General features: G+C 36.4%; 1 protein-coding gene across 2 annotated transcripts in view; it reads left to right on the plus strand.

The window, feature by feature from the left end:
* Positions 1-19,069, plus strand: part of msk (importin-7 msk) — a 205,955-nt gene that overhangs the window by 143,130 nt on the left and 43,756 nt on the right. For both annotated transcript variants that reach the window (XM_090383499.1, XM_090383500.1), the window contains exons 12-17: positions 2,359-2,519; positions 5,600-5,789; positions 9,583-9,708; positions 9,877-9,974; positions 12,627-12,719; positions 17,107-17,190. In XM_090383499.1, the coding sequence (XP_090239625.1) occupies positions 2,359-2,519; positions 5,600-5,789; positions 9,583-9,708; positions 9,877-9,974; positions 12,627-12,719; positions 17,107-17,190 (752 nt within the window). The remainder of the gene's footprint in view (positions 1-2,358; positions 2,520-5,599; positions 5,790-9,582; positions 9,709-9,876; positions 9,975-12,626; positions 12,720-17,106; positions 17,191-19,069) is intronic.

Genomic DNA, 19,069 nt, shown 5'->3' on the forward strand with positions numbered 1-19,069 from the left:
TTTGGCTGGTGCAGCATAAGCCATAGGCTTTCTTGCACCATGTGGCCGTTACTGATACTAATACTAATGATTGAAGGAGCAGTAGTTGAAAAGGTGGAGTCATATGCTTATCTGGGACAAGTTATTAGCTGTAATAATGATAAATGGCTGGAAGTCAAGAGAAGAATAAATTTTAGATGGATAGCATTCAGGAAATATAGTCACATACTGAAGAGCAATATCCCACTTTGTCTGAAACGTAAAATAATGAACCAATGTATACTCCCCACCATGACTTATGGAAGTGAAACTTGGGCACTCACCAAAAGAATGGAAGAGAAGCTGAGAACTACACAGCGAAGAATGGAATGAATTATATTGGGAATCAGACTGTTAGGTAAGAAGAGAAACACATGGAGTAGGCAGCAAACTCAAGTAAAGGACATTCTTATCAAAACTAAAGAACTAAAATGGTGTTGGGCAGGACACATAGCTCGAAGACATGATGACAGATGGACTAAGAAAATAACAGAATGGTACTCAAGAGGAGCTAGAAGAAAACCTGGAAGACAACGGCAGAGATGGACAGATGAAATTCATGAGTTTGTGGGTAGTAAATGGATGGCCATTGCACAAAACAGAAGGAACTGGAAAGTTGCTGGAGAGGCCTTCATCCTGCAGTGGATTGAAAATGGCTGAAGATGATGATAGTTGAATACACTCTCTGGCTGCAGCTCTCAAAATTACTGGGTATATGCCATCAACTTCAGGAGCCTTACTTGTCTTTAGGCTCAAAAGCTTTTCTAATAAACAGTCATGTGTAATTTTGAAATCATTAATTTCATATGGCTCAGCCTCACCCACATAAGCCTCTCCTCAGCATAAAGGGTCTTTCGTCAGTAAAAACCAACGCAAAGTACCTATTCATCAACTGGGTTATCTAAGACTTTCCCACACCCAGTGCAAAAGGATCCAATCCGATTTGCTTTCTTTTTTGTATTCACACACATGAAAAAAACCCCTGTCCCCAATCTTTGCTTTCTTAGCCAGGGCTTTCCCATACTAAGCCTTGGCCTCTCTAACCCTATCTGTGGTTCTCTTAAAGATCAACTTATAAATCTGGACTTCATTCAGTACTTTTCATCGCTCTGTAATTTTCCCATGCTATCCTTTTCTGTCCCATTAGACTGGCCAGCTCCATATTCATCCATCCTAGCATCCCCTCATGCTATATTTTTTTAATGGTATATGTGCATTCACGGCTTCTGTGATTATTGCTTTGAAGCTATTCCTTAATTCTAATATATTTGTCCTCCCTCTGAATTTAAAACCCATGCCTTCTTTACCTTTAACTACTGCAACATCTATTAATGATTTGTGATCACTGCCTGCCACTAGTTCTGGTACTTTAAGCCCTCTGATGTCATCTGATACCCCTAGTATTTTCTTTAACATGCTGGTATAAATAATAATCATCTGGTTTATTTAAAAATTTTGTATTCCATGGTGAGTTTCCCTCCCACTCATTCCAATCAGTTAGGGGCAGATTGAAGTCACCCATAATAAGACACTTTTACTTACTTGCCCACCACTCCATCTGCATGTATAGACTCTTGTCACACCGTTCTCATTTTTCTGCTCTGTAGATTACGCTGGTCTGTTCTGGTTTGTAGTCAGAGTGTAAATGATTGCTTAATCAGTTAGAGAGGTCTAATCAGTTAGAGAGGTCTTAATCAGTCTGTGATTATTGCTTTGAAGCTATTCCTTAATTCTAATATATTTGCCCTCCTTCTGAATTTAAAACCCATGCCTTCTTTGTCTACAATATAATTGTCTTGGTCTACAATATAATTGTTTTCATTCATCATCTTTTTCTCTAGTCTACTTATCCTTCCACTTTTTATATAGACTTTGTATAACATTGACCTTGAGTTCATTCTCATGGCAGTAGGACTTTTTCACTTTAATAAGCCATAAAAGAATCTCAAGATAAAACTTTATGAAGTGGTAACATCAGGTGAGTATGTAAAACTATACTTTTTTTTACTAACTTTAATCCTGACAAAGAAAAATACATTATTAAATAATGCTCTCATTGGTCAGTTGCTGAACAGTTCAGTGAGATTTTGGCAACTGTCCAGTGAGAGCATTACTTGATGATTTATAGTTGAATATGTCAGGATTAAAATTACAGAGTGAACAGAGTATGGAATGTGCCTATCAGATTACGGGTTTCTAATTATAGGAAAATAGCCCAAATTGCTTTTTGGTTTTCTGGTTTATTTTACTTCTATTAATAGTATTAATGTCAATTTATTTATGAAGAAAACATTTTCACTTATTTATTTGCTGTTTTATTATTATTATTTTTTTTATTAGCTCAGAAGCATATTGAACCTCATATCAAGCCCATTGCTCTAGAGCTTCTGAATATCATCCGAGAAACAGAAAACGATGACTTGACTAATGTCCTTCAAAAAATCGTTTGTACATACACAGAACAGTTAACCCCTATTGCTGTAGATATGACAACACATTTGGTAAGTTACTCTTGCACTTTGACTATTTTATATTTATTTCATTCATTTTTTTTTTTTTTTTTGAATGAATAATCCCTCCAAAAATGAATCAATTTTACTGATTTCCATTTTGCTTTTTTGCCTGGAACAGTGTTTGTTTATTAATTGGAATTGCAAAACTTCATATAGAGTTATTCCAAAACTTAATTATATGATGTCAGTGTGATGTTATTTTTTTTTATCACAAGCTGATAAATATGCATAGATTAAATATGGGTTTAGTTTCTTGTTTTATGTAGCATGCTGATATAAATAATAATAATCTGGTTTATTTAAAATAAGTATTTGCAATCTTCCTAATGTGATTCACTTTCTGACTTTTGACACAGCCCTATGAATGAAGCAACACACACACACACATTTCAGTTCCTTTGTTTTGTGTTAACTTGGATAAAAATACTTCTCTCTAAATTATTGGAAGCACTCAGTAATATATAGTTCACTTTCTTTAATTGGCACTGATTCAGGAAAGTGACCCACCTGATATTACTGAGATTTACTGTATTTCAGAAATGCTTTCCTATAACATAGCATTTCAAACAAAATGAGCAGTACATACAGAAATCATTAACATCATCATCCAAGTCTCTTATACCCAGTGAGTGTACAGGTCACTATGGTAGTACAGTTCATTCCTTCTGGACTATCAGCCTTTTGTGCTGTCTTAATTCTTGTTAGATCTTTAGCCCTGCCCATAGTGTACCCTTTTTCTTCTGAATGTTTGTTTACCTTTGACTGGACATTTGCTATCCCAGGATTTCTTATTTTTTTATGGTCTTGCCATTGGTTCCATTTTTTAATTCCATTTATTAATTTTTTTTAAATTCTCACATCTGAACATTAATTTTTGATCACTCCATTTGTTTGTTACCCAGCTCTTTCTATGTAGAATAAAATGGGCTTAAAAGCTGTTGAAGCTTTATTTTAAAAACTTAAATAGTTAAAAATTGTTTTTAACTTGCAAAAACCTTTTATAAAAATCAGAAGGAAAACTAAGCTGTACTAGTAGCAGAGTTTAGCACTTTGCTATCATAAGCATACTGATGCTGCTGCAACTATTATAGCCGAGCCAGTTCTTAAAAAGAAAAAAAAAAAAAAAAAGAGAGGATGTCAAATTACACAGTGATAAATAAACGTTCCAGGGACATTTTAACCGGGATCAGAAGTTTTTTCTCCTCCTTGGTTCTGTTGCAGTGGAGCCAATTCACTTGACACCATCTTCATTGCTGGGTTTAGAGGCATTAGTAAAAAGGTAAAGTGCAGCCATTATCAACCCACTGCAGGATGGAAGCCTGAACAATTCATGCTGAGGGAAATGGACCATAATCTGCCACGCTGGTCTAGTGCGGGTTGGCAGATCGACCGTATTCAGCAGTCAGGGGCTTGAACCCCGGTCTACTCAAAGAGCGTGTGCTATTGCACTCCTGCTCCTGACCACTCGGCTACGGAGTAAGGGTTACTGAAATCCACTTGCATTCACCACACACACACAGCCTGTCAATATTGGAGCTGCATTGGAAATTTATGTTCACATTATTCTTTTTGTGGTTTGTATTCCATGTATTTGATTTCACCAACAGTCCATGTTTAAATAAATTGCTGAAAATGAGGATTTCTACTCTGAGTTTTTTTTTTTTTAATTATTATTTTATTTTATTTGCTAATATTTGTTTTAATAAAGCTTTTTGGACAACGTCTCATTTTAATTGGATGGTTGATTTACACCCAAGTAATTGTGGAAAGCAGATATTTCCAAAAAAAAAAAAAAAAAAGGAGCCTCTGTAGCCAGGTGGGCAGGAGCAGCAGTGCATAGCACATGCTTCTTGAGTCCATGACCACTTTCCACATCCTCCGTGACTACGGTGGATGCCGAAAAGTCAGGGAATGACCACTGCATATTCCTGGAGCAATATGGCCTTAGTTGCTAATGCTCCTAAAAACCAAACAACAACAACAACCAAAAAAAAAAAAAACTATTTTAGAATTTCAGTGGTAAAGAATAGATTACTGATTTAATCTGAAAGTCATATTCCCTAACTATATTTAACAACAGCTCAAAGATATGGTACTTGTCATCACTGCTTTTAGCAGATATTTCAAATGTTGTAGTAGTTAACATTTTGACACAGATGTTAACAGTTGTTAACAATTTTGATTTTAAGGCACATATTTTGTATTAAATTAGTTTTTATGAAATTGCATTTAGAACATTATGGTTTAACCTGTTTTTTATACATGCAATATCTATAAATATTTCAAAAGATATCATATATCTTAGAAATATTTATAGATATTGATATCTTTGCTAGTTATGTGCACTTGTTTAATAATTATACATGGTGCATACCAAAATGCCATGCCATGATTTTTAGTGATTGTCATTCAACATTCAGTGAACGTAAATAGTTTTCAGTATTTTAGCATGTTTGTTTAGCATCATAATGAGTATCGTTGTTTTGTTTTGTTTAATTCAGCTTAGACATGTGTTGAATAGTGATGCAAATTACAGTTTTAGAGAAAAACAGTTTGCATTAGGATTCTGGCAGTTTATAACCTAATCCTTAGTCTGCTTTCCTAACTTTGTCTCCTTAACTTTCAATTTGTTTTCGGTAATGGAAAGATACCTTTTCATATTTTTATTAAAAGATTAACAAGCTTTTGTGGGTTGAATTAAAAAAAAAAAAAAAAAAGTGTATGTGTTCTCACAGATACTGATCCAGAAAGCTTTTTGAATGCTTCCTTACAATTCAGTCTGTAATCCTTCCCCCCCCCCCCTGAATTTATGATTATATTAAGTAATGCTAAAGTTCCTTGGCCAAAAATTTCTAGTTTGTAGTGGAATAATTTTTCCTCAATTGCTATGTTAACTGAATATGGTAATGACAATTATATAAAGAAAGATGTCGAAACACATGAAATTAGTGATATGAGCACTTTTAAAAAGTGCTTACATCAAAAATGCAAAAATAACAAGGCATTAATGCTCTTATACATAAATTATTTTATTTCTGCTTAAATGGATAAATTGATTTTGTTCACAGGCCCAAACTTTCAGTCAAGTCGTAGACTCTGGAGAGGAAGGCTCTGATGAAAAGGCTATTACTGCCATGGGGGTCCTAAATACCATAGATACCATCTTGTCGGTGATGGAAGAACAGAAAGATATAATGGCCCAGTTGGAACCAATTGTTTTGAATGTTGTAGGCCTTATTCTTTCACAGAGTGTTATAGGTTAGTGGATGTTTTGGTCATTATAAAATTATAACTCAGTTTTATTATTTAAACTTGTCATGGAATTAGTTACTCTTATCCATGCTTTATATGGGTGTGGCATGCCCCAGCAGCCAAACATTATTGTATTAAAAGATTTAACAACCTTTTGTGGGTTGAATTAAAAAGAAGAAAAAAAAAGTGTGTGTGTTCTCACAGATACTGATCCAGAAAGCTTTTTGAATGCTTCCTTACAATCCAGTCTGCAATCCTCTCCCCCCCCCTTTGAATTTATGATTATATTAAGTAATGCTCAAGTTCCTTGGTTTTAGCACCTCTTGAGGCGGTGAAAATTTCACCTTCAGTCATTAATTTTGCTATTCTCTCCTCCTAGATTCTTATAAACCCCACTTAGATCCCAGTAACCCCAATCTGGGGATTTGATATTTTTACACATAGCTTGTATACATTGAACTATATAAGGTGGCAAAAGTGAAACTTTGTTATCTTGCTATCGGTTGCAAGAAATATATGAATTTCTTCCTTCATAACACGTTATCTCCCTCATGTTGATGAAATTAATGTGGTTGTGGTAACTGTATATTCATGAATTATATAGTTAATACATTAATTAATGAATGTATTTTAAATTAAAATTACAAAAATTCTCCACACTATTTAATAAAAGTGACAGAAATTTCCATTGATTAATCAATACCGACATATTCTGAACGTGTATATTTTGAATCCATTTAAATTGACATAGGTGTATTTGATTGTTTAACTTTGAATTAACGAGCTTGAATCAAAAATTGGATTTTCAATCCAATCCAGACTAGATTTTGAACAAAGTAAGAGTAGAAAACTTTTTGTCCAAGAGGTAGTTGCACCTTCTGCTCTCTAGCCAAAGCTGTTGGCTGCAACTTTTATCCATTTGTACATCCACCTGTGTTATAACTTGGTAGTTCGGTTGCATCCTCAGTTAAAGATATACAGACTTATTAGCATCCTAAATGTCAAACAAACTCCACTTAATGTGTGGAGACTTAAAGACTGTTGTTCTTGGACAGAAAAATGTTAGAAGGATGCTGAACAATCTTGATGGCATTTCTCCATATTTTTTTTTTCAAAATGTGCTCTGGAGCTTACTCCTTTTTACAGTTTCTTGTTCCATTGGTGTTTTCTATTTCCAGGGAAATTTGCTCACATTTAGCCTGTTCCTGAAGAGAGTGACAAAACTCTTCCTTCCAATTAGCAACCCATTGAACATACCCCTTTTCTTTCCAAAGTAATGGAGAGAGAAGAAACTCATCAGCCACCAGCATTACTATCTCAAACTGTCATCTGATCAATAATCACCAATATGGATTCCATCAGTGTTGATTCACTGGCAATATATTGGCTTTTGTTACTCATCTTTGGGCAAATTCAGTGGAAAAGTTTAGTGAAACTCATGCTGCTGTTGATGACATTTTCAAAGCTTTTGATCGTGTTTGGCTTAATGGTCATCTTATGTTTATGTGTGTGTGTGTGTGTGTGTGTGTGTGTGTGTGTGTGTGTGTGTGTGTGTCCAATTGGGTAGCCAGTTTTCTCTTGTCTGACTGCTTGCTGCAGGTGGTTGTAGATGGCTCTTTCTTTTAACTTTTCAACCAATGCTGTTGTTCCCCAAGGTTCATTTGCTTCTCCCACTCTTTTTTCTCTTGTATGTTTAATCTTCTTCAACTGACTGAAAATCCTGTTTATAATTGTCTGCTCCTCTACTCATAGGATGTGATTATAGGGGCATGACTCTTCAATGACTCAGATTTCTAGACAAGATCATATATCTCACTATTGCACTTGATCTAATCTCTTAGCACAAGCACATGAAATATTGCTTCCTCTACATCAGGTGCCTCCGTAGCCAGGTGGACAGGAGCAGTAGTGCATAGCACACGCTTCTTGATTAGACAGGGGTTTGAGCCCGTGACCACCAAATACGGAGGATGCGGAAAGGTCAGGAATGACCGCCGCATATCCCCGGAGCAATATGTCCTTAGTTGCTAATGCTCCTAAAAACCAAATAACAACAATATCCTCTGTATCAATGGCTGAACTCTTTTAGGCCCCTTGGAGAGTCTGATGGAAACTACAGATAGCCCCTTCCTTCCCCCCACCCTTAGAAAAATACACACAAACACATATATACAAAATTTTACATAATTTATTTTATTACATTGGAAATTGATATCCTTCACATGGACAAAAAATAATTTTTTACGATGAATTATGTCTGTCCCTTTCACTCATTTTTTTTATGCAAAAAATTAATGTCCATCCTGAAAAAATTGAAAGTAAATCAAAATTGCAAAAATAAAACAAAGTAATTTTAATTCTGCTGAAAAAGTAAATTTAAATGAAAAGGCTTGCTCTTGATTTGCTTGAATAAGAAGTTTAAATTGTGGAGTAGTCTTTGACATGCAGTTGCTTTTGACTTTTCATTTCGTTGGCCAAAAACTTTGAATCACAAAGAACACCACAATTCACCAAAATTCTTTGAGGTGAATTCACGTCACATCATATCATTTGTTTTCAAGTCACTGAGGTAATCTTTGGCAAGGTCTGCATCATTGATACTATGTCAGCAAAAAGAAATTACAAATTCACATTTCAGTTTTATGGTCAACTGAGCAAAAGTAACTTTCAAGAGTTCTGCAGTGTTTCCAGGAGTTTTCAGATATTTTCCTGCAGAGAAATTGACATGGCTTTATCACCCTTGATTCCATCCTGCAGAAGCACTTTCTCCAGCACTGGCAAGTTCTTATAGTTGCTCACCTCCACTTTCCTCTTCCAGATTGCAGTTTGGCCAAATAGGTAGACAAGAGTTCTCTCAGAAGTGTTGGCAGAGTTTGATGCCAGTGCATGCTGACGTAGAAAGAGCATTGGCTCCTGATAATATGTGGAGTTTCTTTGTTTACAAAAACAGTAAAACTAGATGGATTGCCAAGTATTGCAGGTGCTCCTTATGTGCATTTCTTCTAAATTTTGCTTGGCAAAGAAACTTCACCATTTCAAAGGTGTTGACGGCCTTTATAGTTTCCAGAAGGGACTCACAAAATATGAGTTCTCCTTTCAATTCTTCTCAGCACGTACATAACAGACAAAAACCAGGCACTGGTGTCACTGAGAGACATCAAAAGTTTCATCCAGTTGCCTATTGAACAGAAATGGCATAGCTGCCAATTCCACCAGGATCTGCTTTAAATTATTACAAGAGATGTCACTGGTTTTGGAGTTGATACTATTTTACAAAGGAAGCAAAGGAATAAAACCGAAGCTCTGCTTCGGTTTTATTCCTTTGCTTTAAGACAGGACTTTCATGTTACAATACAAGTTTTGATGAAGTTCGAGCCTTCTCACAAAAAAGATCCATACTATCCAATGTATTATCAGGATGGCTAGACGAAGGCCTCCTCCTGCTTTTCTGGCTTTATGCTTCCATTAGAAGGAACCTTGCCACAGAAGAAGCACTATGACTTTTGTGTCCCATCAGGTTCGGTTCAGCAATGAAACCAAAACCAGTGCACTGGTCATGTACCATTGTAGCTTTTTTATAAATTAATTATATAATGAAATGCTCTTGTACCACTTGAATGATTCAGAGTTAGTTTATTAAGTACTTATTACCTAATTGCACCAAATTTGATACAGTGGTAACGTTTGAATATTTCTATTTCTAATTTTTTTCTTTTTAACCCAAGATTGTAATATTGCAAAATATTCAGTACTCTTTAGTATAGCTTTTGTTATAACTATATTTCTTTTCTACTTTTAGAATTCTATGAAGAGGCAATGTCACTGATTTATAGCTTGTCATCCAGTTCCATCTCCCAAAATATGTGGAAAGTATTTGAAATGATGTACCAGACATTCCAGAAAGATGGTTTTGATTACTTTACAGGTGTGTGATAGTTCTTTTATACACATGTCAATGAATGCACTTATAAATTTCATGTAATTTGTATAGAGAAATTACTTTAAATTAATTAGCATTCAATATACAGTTGTTTAATTGTGTACTATATTAGAAAAATGTCATTCATAATAAATATATTTTTGTTCTGTCCAGATATGATGCCTGCTTTACACAACTTTGTAACAGTAGACACAGCAGCTTTTGTTAGTAATGAGAATCATCTCTTGGCCATCTATAATATATGCAAAACAGTAAGTACAATAATATTCAGTACTCTTTAGTGCCAGCACTTAGAAAATTTTAGTTTATGAATGTCAAGAAATAGTTGCATCTTTGAATTATTTTCAGAAATCTTGAAATATATGATTTATTGAATTAAAGTAAATACCTATTACATATTGATTTAAATTGTGAATTTTTCTTTAAAACTCTGGGATTAGCATCCCAATCTGTATTCTGTTAATTTAATGATCAATATAATTACATGAAACATAGTTTTGAAATTTAACTTTTTTTTTTTTTTTTTTTGTGAAATGATACTAGTCCATTGATTTTGAAAACCACTGCTAAACTTTCTTGTGCTTCACCTACCATTGGCATGCAAAAAAAAAAAAAAAAAATTTCATTCGACACTTGTTTTTTGTAGGGATGAAGCAAGAAATAGTTTAAAATGGTGCATTTGATTTAATTGTTTTTATTCTGAAACTGTATTACATAATAAGAACTGATAATATCTTTAGTAACATCTAGTCTTGTTATCCAAAAAAAAAAAAAATATATATATATATATATATATACACACACATACATACATACATACATACATATATACAGGGTGTCTCACAAATACACGGCATAACTTCAGGAATGAGTTCCTCATATGTAAACAATAAAAATATTTTATATCAACATAGTTCCGGAAATGCTTGGTTCCCGAGTTATTAACTGGAATGTCTTATCTCCCGCAGGTGATTTCCTTCATAACAAGGTACTGCAAAATATTTTTGTACGTTACTGGCGGTTTCCAGGGTTTCCCCTATGTCCGCCGTTTGTTAAGCTTGTATTTTGCCAGCAGTATGACTTAGAATTCCTCTAAGGAAAGGAGTGTGAAGAAGAAGAAGGAGGATAATAGAAGAAAGAAGGAAGAATGAGTAGATTTATAGAAAAAAAAAAAAGAAAGAAACGCGCTAAGCAAGAAAATTAGCGACTGGGAAGTCCGCCCGACATGGTTGGCCAGTGACCACTCAGCCATCGCCTTCAAGCTGACACTGCAGGCAAAATTGGTACGGGGAACAAACACAAACACATAACAAGGTACTGACAGAATCTGGTGGTTTTCCATTCCGACCATGTACTCAAATCAGGAGCAAGCGGATATGCACTTTATGTACGGTTTGGTGGACGGCAATGCTCTGGAGGCTTGTCGTTTGTACCACGAAAGGTTCCCAGAATGAAGGTGTCCAGACAGAAAAACGTTTGAAGGTATCCATCGCTGCCTTCGTGAACATGGGACCTTTACACCTTGTGCTGCCGACAGAGGACGACCAAGATCTATGACTCCTGAAGTAGAGGACGAGATTTTGGATGTTGTGCATGCCACTCCTGGAATCAGTACACGCAGAATAGCAATGGAACTGGCTGTTCAACATTTGACTATTTGGAGAGTGTTGCGAGAACACCAACTGTATCCTTACCATCTGCAACTGCAACCGGTACAGGCCTTGTCACCAGCAGATTACCCTGCACGAGTAATGTTCTGCCAGTGGTTCTTGCAGCAGTGTGGTATAACTCTTCACTTTCCTCCCTTAGTGATATTCACAGATGAGGCACAGTTCACACGAGAATTAATACTAAACTTTCACAATCAGCATGTATGGGCTGAGGAAAACTCACATGCAATTCTTCCATCACATCACCAACAGCGGTTCAGCCTCAACATCTGGGCGGGTGTTTTTGGTGATAAGTTATTTGGGCCCCATGTACTTCCAAACAAACTTACAGGGCAGGCGTACAGAAACTTTCTGGAAAACAATATGCCTGATTTCTTGGACGACACTCCACTGATCATTCGTCAACAAGCACACTTCATGCACGATGGCGCTCCCGCACATTTCAGCCACCTAGCCTGCAATTACCTGAATCGAAGGTTTCCTGGTTGGTGGATAGGTAGAGGTGGACGAACTGCCCCGCCTCCACGCTCACTGATTTAAACCCACTATATTTCTTCTTGTGGGGCCATTTAAAGTCATTGGTGTATTCGACTCCGTAGCTAATGTGGAAACTCTCCGCAATCGAATTGTGGCAGTTTGTGAGACAATACGAAACATGCCAGGAATTTGGCATCATCTTCGCAAGTCCGTGAGACGTCGATGTGAGGCCTGTATTCAGGCAAGAGGTGGACATTTTGAACAATTACTATAAGGTGATGTGAACAGTTAATTGTCATAGACAGACCTTCAAAACTCAGAAACCAAGCATTTCCAGAACTATGTTGATATAAAATATTTTTATTATCTACATATGACAAACTCATTCCCGAAGTTATGCCGTGTATTTTTGAGACACCCTGTGTGTGTGTGTGTGTGTGTGTGTGTGTGTGTGTGTGTGTGTGTGTGTGTGTGTGTGTGTGTGTGTGTGTGTGTGTGTTCTTCCTGCCCACTTAGCAGTTCCCTCACAAATATAACTTGGGAGATGTGGGTTTATTCTCCTAGTTAGATAGCCTCAGGTCGTTGTACAGATTTTTCTCCCCCCCCCCCCCAGAAACAACCAGTTCTCTCACAACATTTAAATGACTTCCTTTGTCATTTAAATGTTACTTTTATAGATGTTTGTGTGTTGTTTGCCTGCTCTTTTATCCTACTTGTATTGTGAATGAAAGTAGAAATGAATTTCTCCCTGTTCAGGTTATGAATGGAGATGGGGGTGAAGATGCTGAATGTCATGCTGCAAAGCTTTTAGAAGTAGTTATCCTTCAGTGCAAAGGGCAGATAGATCAGGTTAGTAAAAATAATTTTACCGTTAAGTGCATAAGAATTATTAAGTATTTATATAAACTGAATTGCTGTTCAGGAAATGCATGTTTCTAAACATAACTGCTTTGAAATACAGTGCATTGTTTGTAATTTGAACCTATGATAATTCAAACTTTTACTAATCTGAACCAGATTTTGATTTAATTAACACTTCCACTTCCTTTCCGACCACAGTTATGAACCCAGGAACGAAAACCACAGGATTGAGTCAATCTGGATTGGAAAGAACAAAAACATTTTTGGCTTACTTCTCACTATGAACTGAATTAATCAGCCCCCAATGAAGGTTGCTTGACAAAAAATCTCTGATTTGTCTTCTATCAAATTGGAAGAAACAGTTGTAAAAGTATGGTGGTTTTCCCTCTGTGGGTGGATTAAAATCCAAAGCCACATATATTTGCAATTCAAGAAGCAGTGAATGTCTTAATGTTTTTTCATTAATTTTTTAGAAAATGTTTTTACACTAATTCAGTGTTTATTCATACTATTATTACAGAAGCTTGAAAATAAATATAACTGTTAATTGTTATTTTTGTATATACTCAACAATAGAAAGTTCCCCTTTGCTCTTCACCAAGGAATGTTTCAGTACCACTTTTGGGTATCTTCTCAGTCAAATTTTATTCAGATAAACAGTGAATATTCTAAAAACTAAGAACAATTCAGATGGTTGGCACTATGAAAGGATTACTGACCATCTGGTTTGTTCCAGAATGAATTATTCCATAAATCACCCTATTCTTTGCCAAGCTAAAATAATATTTTAGCTTGGCAAAGAATAGGCGATGAACAGTTGGATTCATTGCTGTTGTTGTGAGTTTTGCAACTGAGTTACAGTGGTAGCTGTGGTTTAATTGTTCATAATTTACTGCAGCAGTAGTAAGAGGAAGAGCACAAAACTGTGTCAGAGATTTGTGATATTTTAAAGTGGCTTGATTCAGAAAAAGCTGAATTCAAATTAAATTGCTAGCCAAATACAACATTGGTGCATGTGTGTGCGTGCATGCGTGTGTGTGCGCGAGCTGTAAATTTCACAAGCCATTTTCTAAAATATCCCCCCTTTTAATCCTAGATATTTTACATCTTCCTTTTATTTGGCAACTAAATTTTTCATTTATGTTTATGCTTTTTACCCATTGGCTTTTGGTTTACGTCAGAAATGAAGACATGCTGTTATTTTCCTTGCAATTCTGATCATTGACACCTGCTGAGAGGCCAGTTTTGTAAGTTATGTGGCAACATCCTCATTTGATCAATTTTTGTGCAATTATGTTTGATGGAAAGTGTGTGTTGTAGTTCAAACTTTCTCCAACAGTTGGCAATACAGATGATTGTCCGGTAGACTGCTGGTTGTAAGTAACAATCATTTTTGTTAGTGTTAACATTCTGTCATGAATTTGCAATGGAGCAGTGAATGAAAATTAAATTTTGCCTTAAACAGGATAAATCTGCAACAGGAACATATGAAATGTTAAGAACTGTGTATGGTGATGAAATGTTGTTGTGCCAGTGAGTTTGAATGGTATAAGCAGTTAAAGATGGGCGTGAGAATCCACTCTCTTGGAATGAAGACAGAGTTGTTTGATCTTCAAAATAATGGCTGATAAGTTGGATATGAATAAGAAAATGGTTCGTCAAATTCTGCATGAAGATTTAGAGAAAAGGAAGGTCTGTACAGTTGTAACACACCACCTCACAAAAAGGGCAGAGCAACAAAGAGTGTCATCTCGCAAAGACTTCAACTGTTTCATCATGGAGATGAGTGATGAGAAAAACAGCAAAGAGTTCTTTACTTATGTAAACTCTAGAAGGAAAGGAATGAATCCGATTGGTCCACTGGATATTGATGGTTCAACTATTGATGATCCTGCTCAGGTGGCTAACAAACTAAACAAGTATTTTGCATCTACATTCACACATGAGGAGTTATTCAGGAAGGGGAATGCCAGAGGTGAAGTAAACTCTGGCAGTGGGCTAGATGATTTTGTAATAACTGAGAGGAAAGTGGAGGAGAAATTGTTGAAGAAAAACATAAAAGCACCTGGGGTGGATGGGATCTATCCAGTTATATTAAAGGAGGCAGCAAAGGAAGTAAGCAAATCCTTAGCCATAATTATGAGAGCTTCTTTGGATTCAGGGGAGGTACCCATGGACTGGAGATGTGCAAATGTGACCCCAATTCACAAAGGAGGATCAAAGGGTGACACAGGTAATTATAGATCTGTTAGTTTAACTTCTGTTCCAGGGAAATTATGGAGGCACTGGTTAAAGAAGCACTGCAGGATCATCTAGACAAGACTTCAGTTATAGCTCGGACACAGCATGGTTTTGTTAAGGGAAAGTCTTGCCTGACCAATTTGATTGGATACTATGATGTAGTCACAAAGGAACTGGATGCAGGGAATAACTTTGTTATCATATATTTTTATCTTAGTAAGGCTTTTGATACTGTTGCACATGGAAGACTGCTGAACAAATTGGAGCAGTGTGGCATTGGAAGCAAATTGTTGCTATGGATAAAGGGATAGTTGAGTTGGAGAAGACTGGGAGTGGTAATCAATGGACACTGCTCATCGTGGACTAATATTATTGGTGGAGTCCCTCAGGGTTCAGTGTTGGGTCAATTGTTGTTTTCTGTATTTATAAATGATATTGATGATGGTATATCAAGCTTAATGTCCAAGTTTGCAGATGATACGAAGGTTGGCAGGGTTGTTAAGGACACTAATGACAGTACACTGCTGCAACAGGATCTAGAAAGGGTGAGCAGATGGGCTGAGAGGTAGCAAATGAAGTTTAACATTGACAAATGTAAAGTACTACATATGGGAAACAGTAACCCCAGAGTAACGTATGAACTCTGTGGTACTACACTGACAGTGGTAGAGAATGAAAAGGACCTGGGAGTAATTGTGCAGGCAGATATGAAGTTTTCTGTGCAGTTTTCTGTTCAAACTTCAGAAACAAAAACCACAGAAGTTGTCTTCCTCTTTATACTTCGAATAAGTAACACTTCCCCATTAGAGAAATCTGCTGTTACCCATTCTCAAATTGAGTATCATCACCTGAATAGCACCATTGAAAAGGTGTTTGGCCCCTTGTTATGGGTGGATAACAAACTAAATTATCAACCAAAATTATCTAAAGGTATAAATGACAGCAGTTGTGACTTATAAGAAACAACATGCGAGATGCCAAAGGTTGTGCTTATTAGACTATAAAATTTTAGGTCAGAAAGCCTCAAACTGGGACATTGTTTTGTGCAGTTGCATCATTATTACATACTTAAAGTTTAGGACAAATTTAAGTTTTTAATTAAACATATTATTATATCTGGAAAAGTATAGAAACATTATATAGTACTGTTGGGGAAAGGGTGAGTTATCTCTTTCTGGGATGATGCTAAAAAGTGACATTAATATTAAGGAAGATAACAGGATCAGGTGTAAGAAAATTTGCCTTTAGTCAAAGAATAATTAACTAGTGGAAGCAGTTACCACATGGTCTTGTAGCTATCCTGAGCAATAGTGTAGTAGGGTGTTTTTTTATTTATTTATTTATTTTTATTTTTTTTTTTTTTTTTTGCTTGTCACTCATTTAGAAAGTTCTAGGTTCAAATTCTAGTGGAGACTGCAGGAATTCTTAAATGTCTCTCAACTCGATTATTCTAGTCAGTGTATCGCATTTGGAGGGAGTTGTCCCCATTACTACCATAAGTTTTTCTGGGATTTTGAACACTCACTTGTACAGACATGCACACAGTGCAGTATTGCCTTAGATACTGATGCACTGTGTAAATAGTAGCAAGAACAACCCTGCAGATTTATAGAAGGATTAAATATCAGGAAGAAGTAGATGAAATATAATAAGAGGCAAACCTTTTTGATGACAGATAGTACACAATAGAAATGAGGGAGTGAAGCTGGAAGTATTGTTTGGTGTGAGGGGAGAGTTGCACCTGCATGGAATTCTCTCTGTGGAAAGATACACATCCTATTTGTGATCATAAGACCAGGTATGATTTGCTAGTTCCGTGAGAACTGTGTGATAGTCTTATGTAGTCATTTTCTGTATAGTCTTTATTGTATTCCACAGTACCATTTGTATCTTTTTTATAATAACAGAAAGATGGCTCTTCTAACCATATTTTGAGTTGCTCTTTCTTGATGTTGAGAAGTATATACGCGTTTTCTTTTACCTGGTTCTTTCAGATGTTACAGCATAAGCCCCAGGATGTATAGCTCGATGTTAGACCTGCTAAATTATATCCCTTTGGTTTACAGGGAAATAGTAACTATCATCTTAATAATCATAAACTTGTTAAATTAATACCTCTTAATTTATTTTCCAGTGTATTCCATCCTTTGTTGAATTAGTCTTGGGTCGTCTCACAAGAGAAGTGAAGACATCAGAACTAAGGACAATGTGCTTACAAGTATGTTATATTTTATTTTGAGGTTTGATCCACATTACAGCATTTGTAATGTTAGTTCTAATTTTATTAACTTGTGGAATGTAGCAAACAGCTTGTTTTTTGCCTTGCTGTTTGAGGAAAAAGTAAGTCGTGCATTTCAGAGTATGTGTTGAGTAACAGCAGTTTATATTTATATATACACTGTGCTGCCACTTTATTAGGTACACCCCTGCTGTGCACACAAATGGTTAGTCCCGCGATGTTGCAAGTCACGTGACCACAGTTGTGGATATAAGTGCTGCAGAACAACCTTTATAGTATCAGTTAAGCATACAGACCATAGCAAGAATGGGGAGGAGTGATCTAACGGACTTCGAACATGGCATGGTAGTAGGTGCAAGATGTGGTGGACAAAGCATCTCCGAAACGGCAGTTCGCCTGAACCTTTCACACACCACAGTTTCAAGGGTGTATCGAGAATAGTGCAACGAACAGAAAACATCCTCTCAACGGTACTCCTGTGGAAGAAAATCGCTTGTTGATGAGAGAGAGGTCAGAGGAGGATGGCTAGAATTGTGCAAGCAAACAAGATGGGCCACAATGTTGCACATCATGTCAGAATACAGCCTTGGTGCACGGAACAAAATATTGCAACGGACCACTATCGCACTTTGTTGTGAGTGGGCTACAACAGCCGATGGCCACATCGTGTACCTTTGTTATCAATGAAGGCCAAGAGAGCACGCCTCCTGTGGGCACAGCAACACCAGAACTGGACTATCGAGGATTAGAAAACAGTGGCTTGGTCTGACGACTCGAAGTTCCTGGTGCATCATGTTGATGGAAGGCTCAGAATTTGGCGAAAATAACATGAATCCATGGACCCGTCATGTCTGATGACTACTGTGCAAGGTGGTGGGGGCAGTATTATGGTGTGGGGAATGTTTTCTTGGCACACATTGGGTCCATTGATACCCATAGATTCATGGCATCTGGATGCCACATCGTTGCTGACCAAGTGCATCCATTCATGTTGACAGTTTATCCTCAGTCAGATGGTTGCTTCCAGCAGGATAATGCACCAGTGCACAAAGCCCGAATCACTATGGAATGGTTCCAGGAACATGACAATTACATTTCTTTGCTGCAGTGGTCCGCTCAGTCCACGGATCTCAATCCTATTGAACATCTTTGGGATGAGCTGGAAAGTACACCTCTGTCGAATCTCAAGGAACTGCGTGACACACTTGTGTCTGCACGGGACGCTATTCCTGCACGTTTTCAGCATCTTGTTCAATCCATGCCTAGACGAATTCAGGCTGTTTTGGAGGCTCAACATGCTACTAGGTAGGTGTACCTAAATAAAGAGGCAGCACAGTGTATATATATATTTCTGCAAGCTCATTTTTTTTTTCTTGAATTAATTGAAATTTTCCATTTTCTGTGATTGATACAGTGAAAAGTAAATAACTGACACTTTGGCAACAAATTTAATTAATGATAATGTATTACCAATAATTAAATTTAGATAATATAAGTACATGTTTTCCTTTTCACATTGATGACTTTCTGATTTCTGTTGATTTAATATTCCATACATATTAAGTTATTCTAGTAAATGTCGTTATTGAAGCTTATAATAAACTTTCACAAACAAGTAATAAACTAATCTGAGAAAACCTGATTTCATTGTTGGTCTTTATTTGTTAAATATATATGTAATTGATGAATGCTCTCAGTTAGGAAGTACCAACCTCTCAGTTTCTAAGAAGTACAGCTTGACCAATGAGAGCTTTCGTCATTCAGATGTATTTACTTATGCCAGGATTAAAGCAGGATAGACAGAAATTTTATAGTGTTAAATCATATAATGTTGGCTTCCCAAAACAGTGTTTGTCAA

The sequence above is a fragment of the Mastigoproctus giganteus genome, chromosome 10 (assembly GCF_048544385.1).
Source record: "Mastigoproctus giganteus isolate SK-2022 chromosome 10, ASM4854438v1, whole genome shotgun sequence".
In the NCBI taxonomy this organism is placed as follows: domain Eukaryota; kingdom Metazoa; phylum Arthropoda; class Arachnida; order Uropygi; family Thelyphonidae; genus Mastigoproctus; species Mastigoproctus giganteus.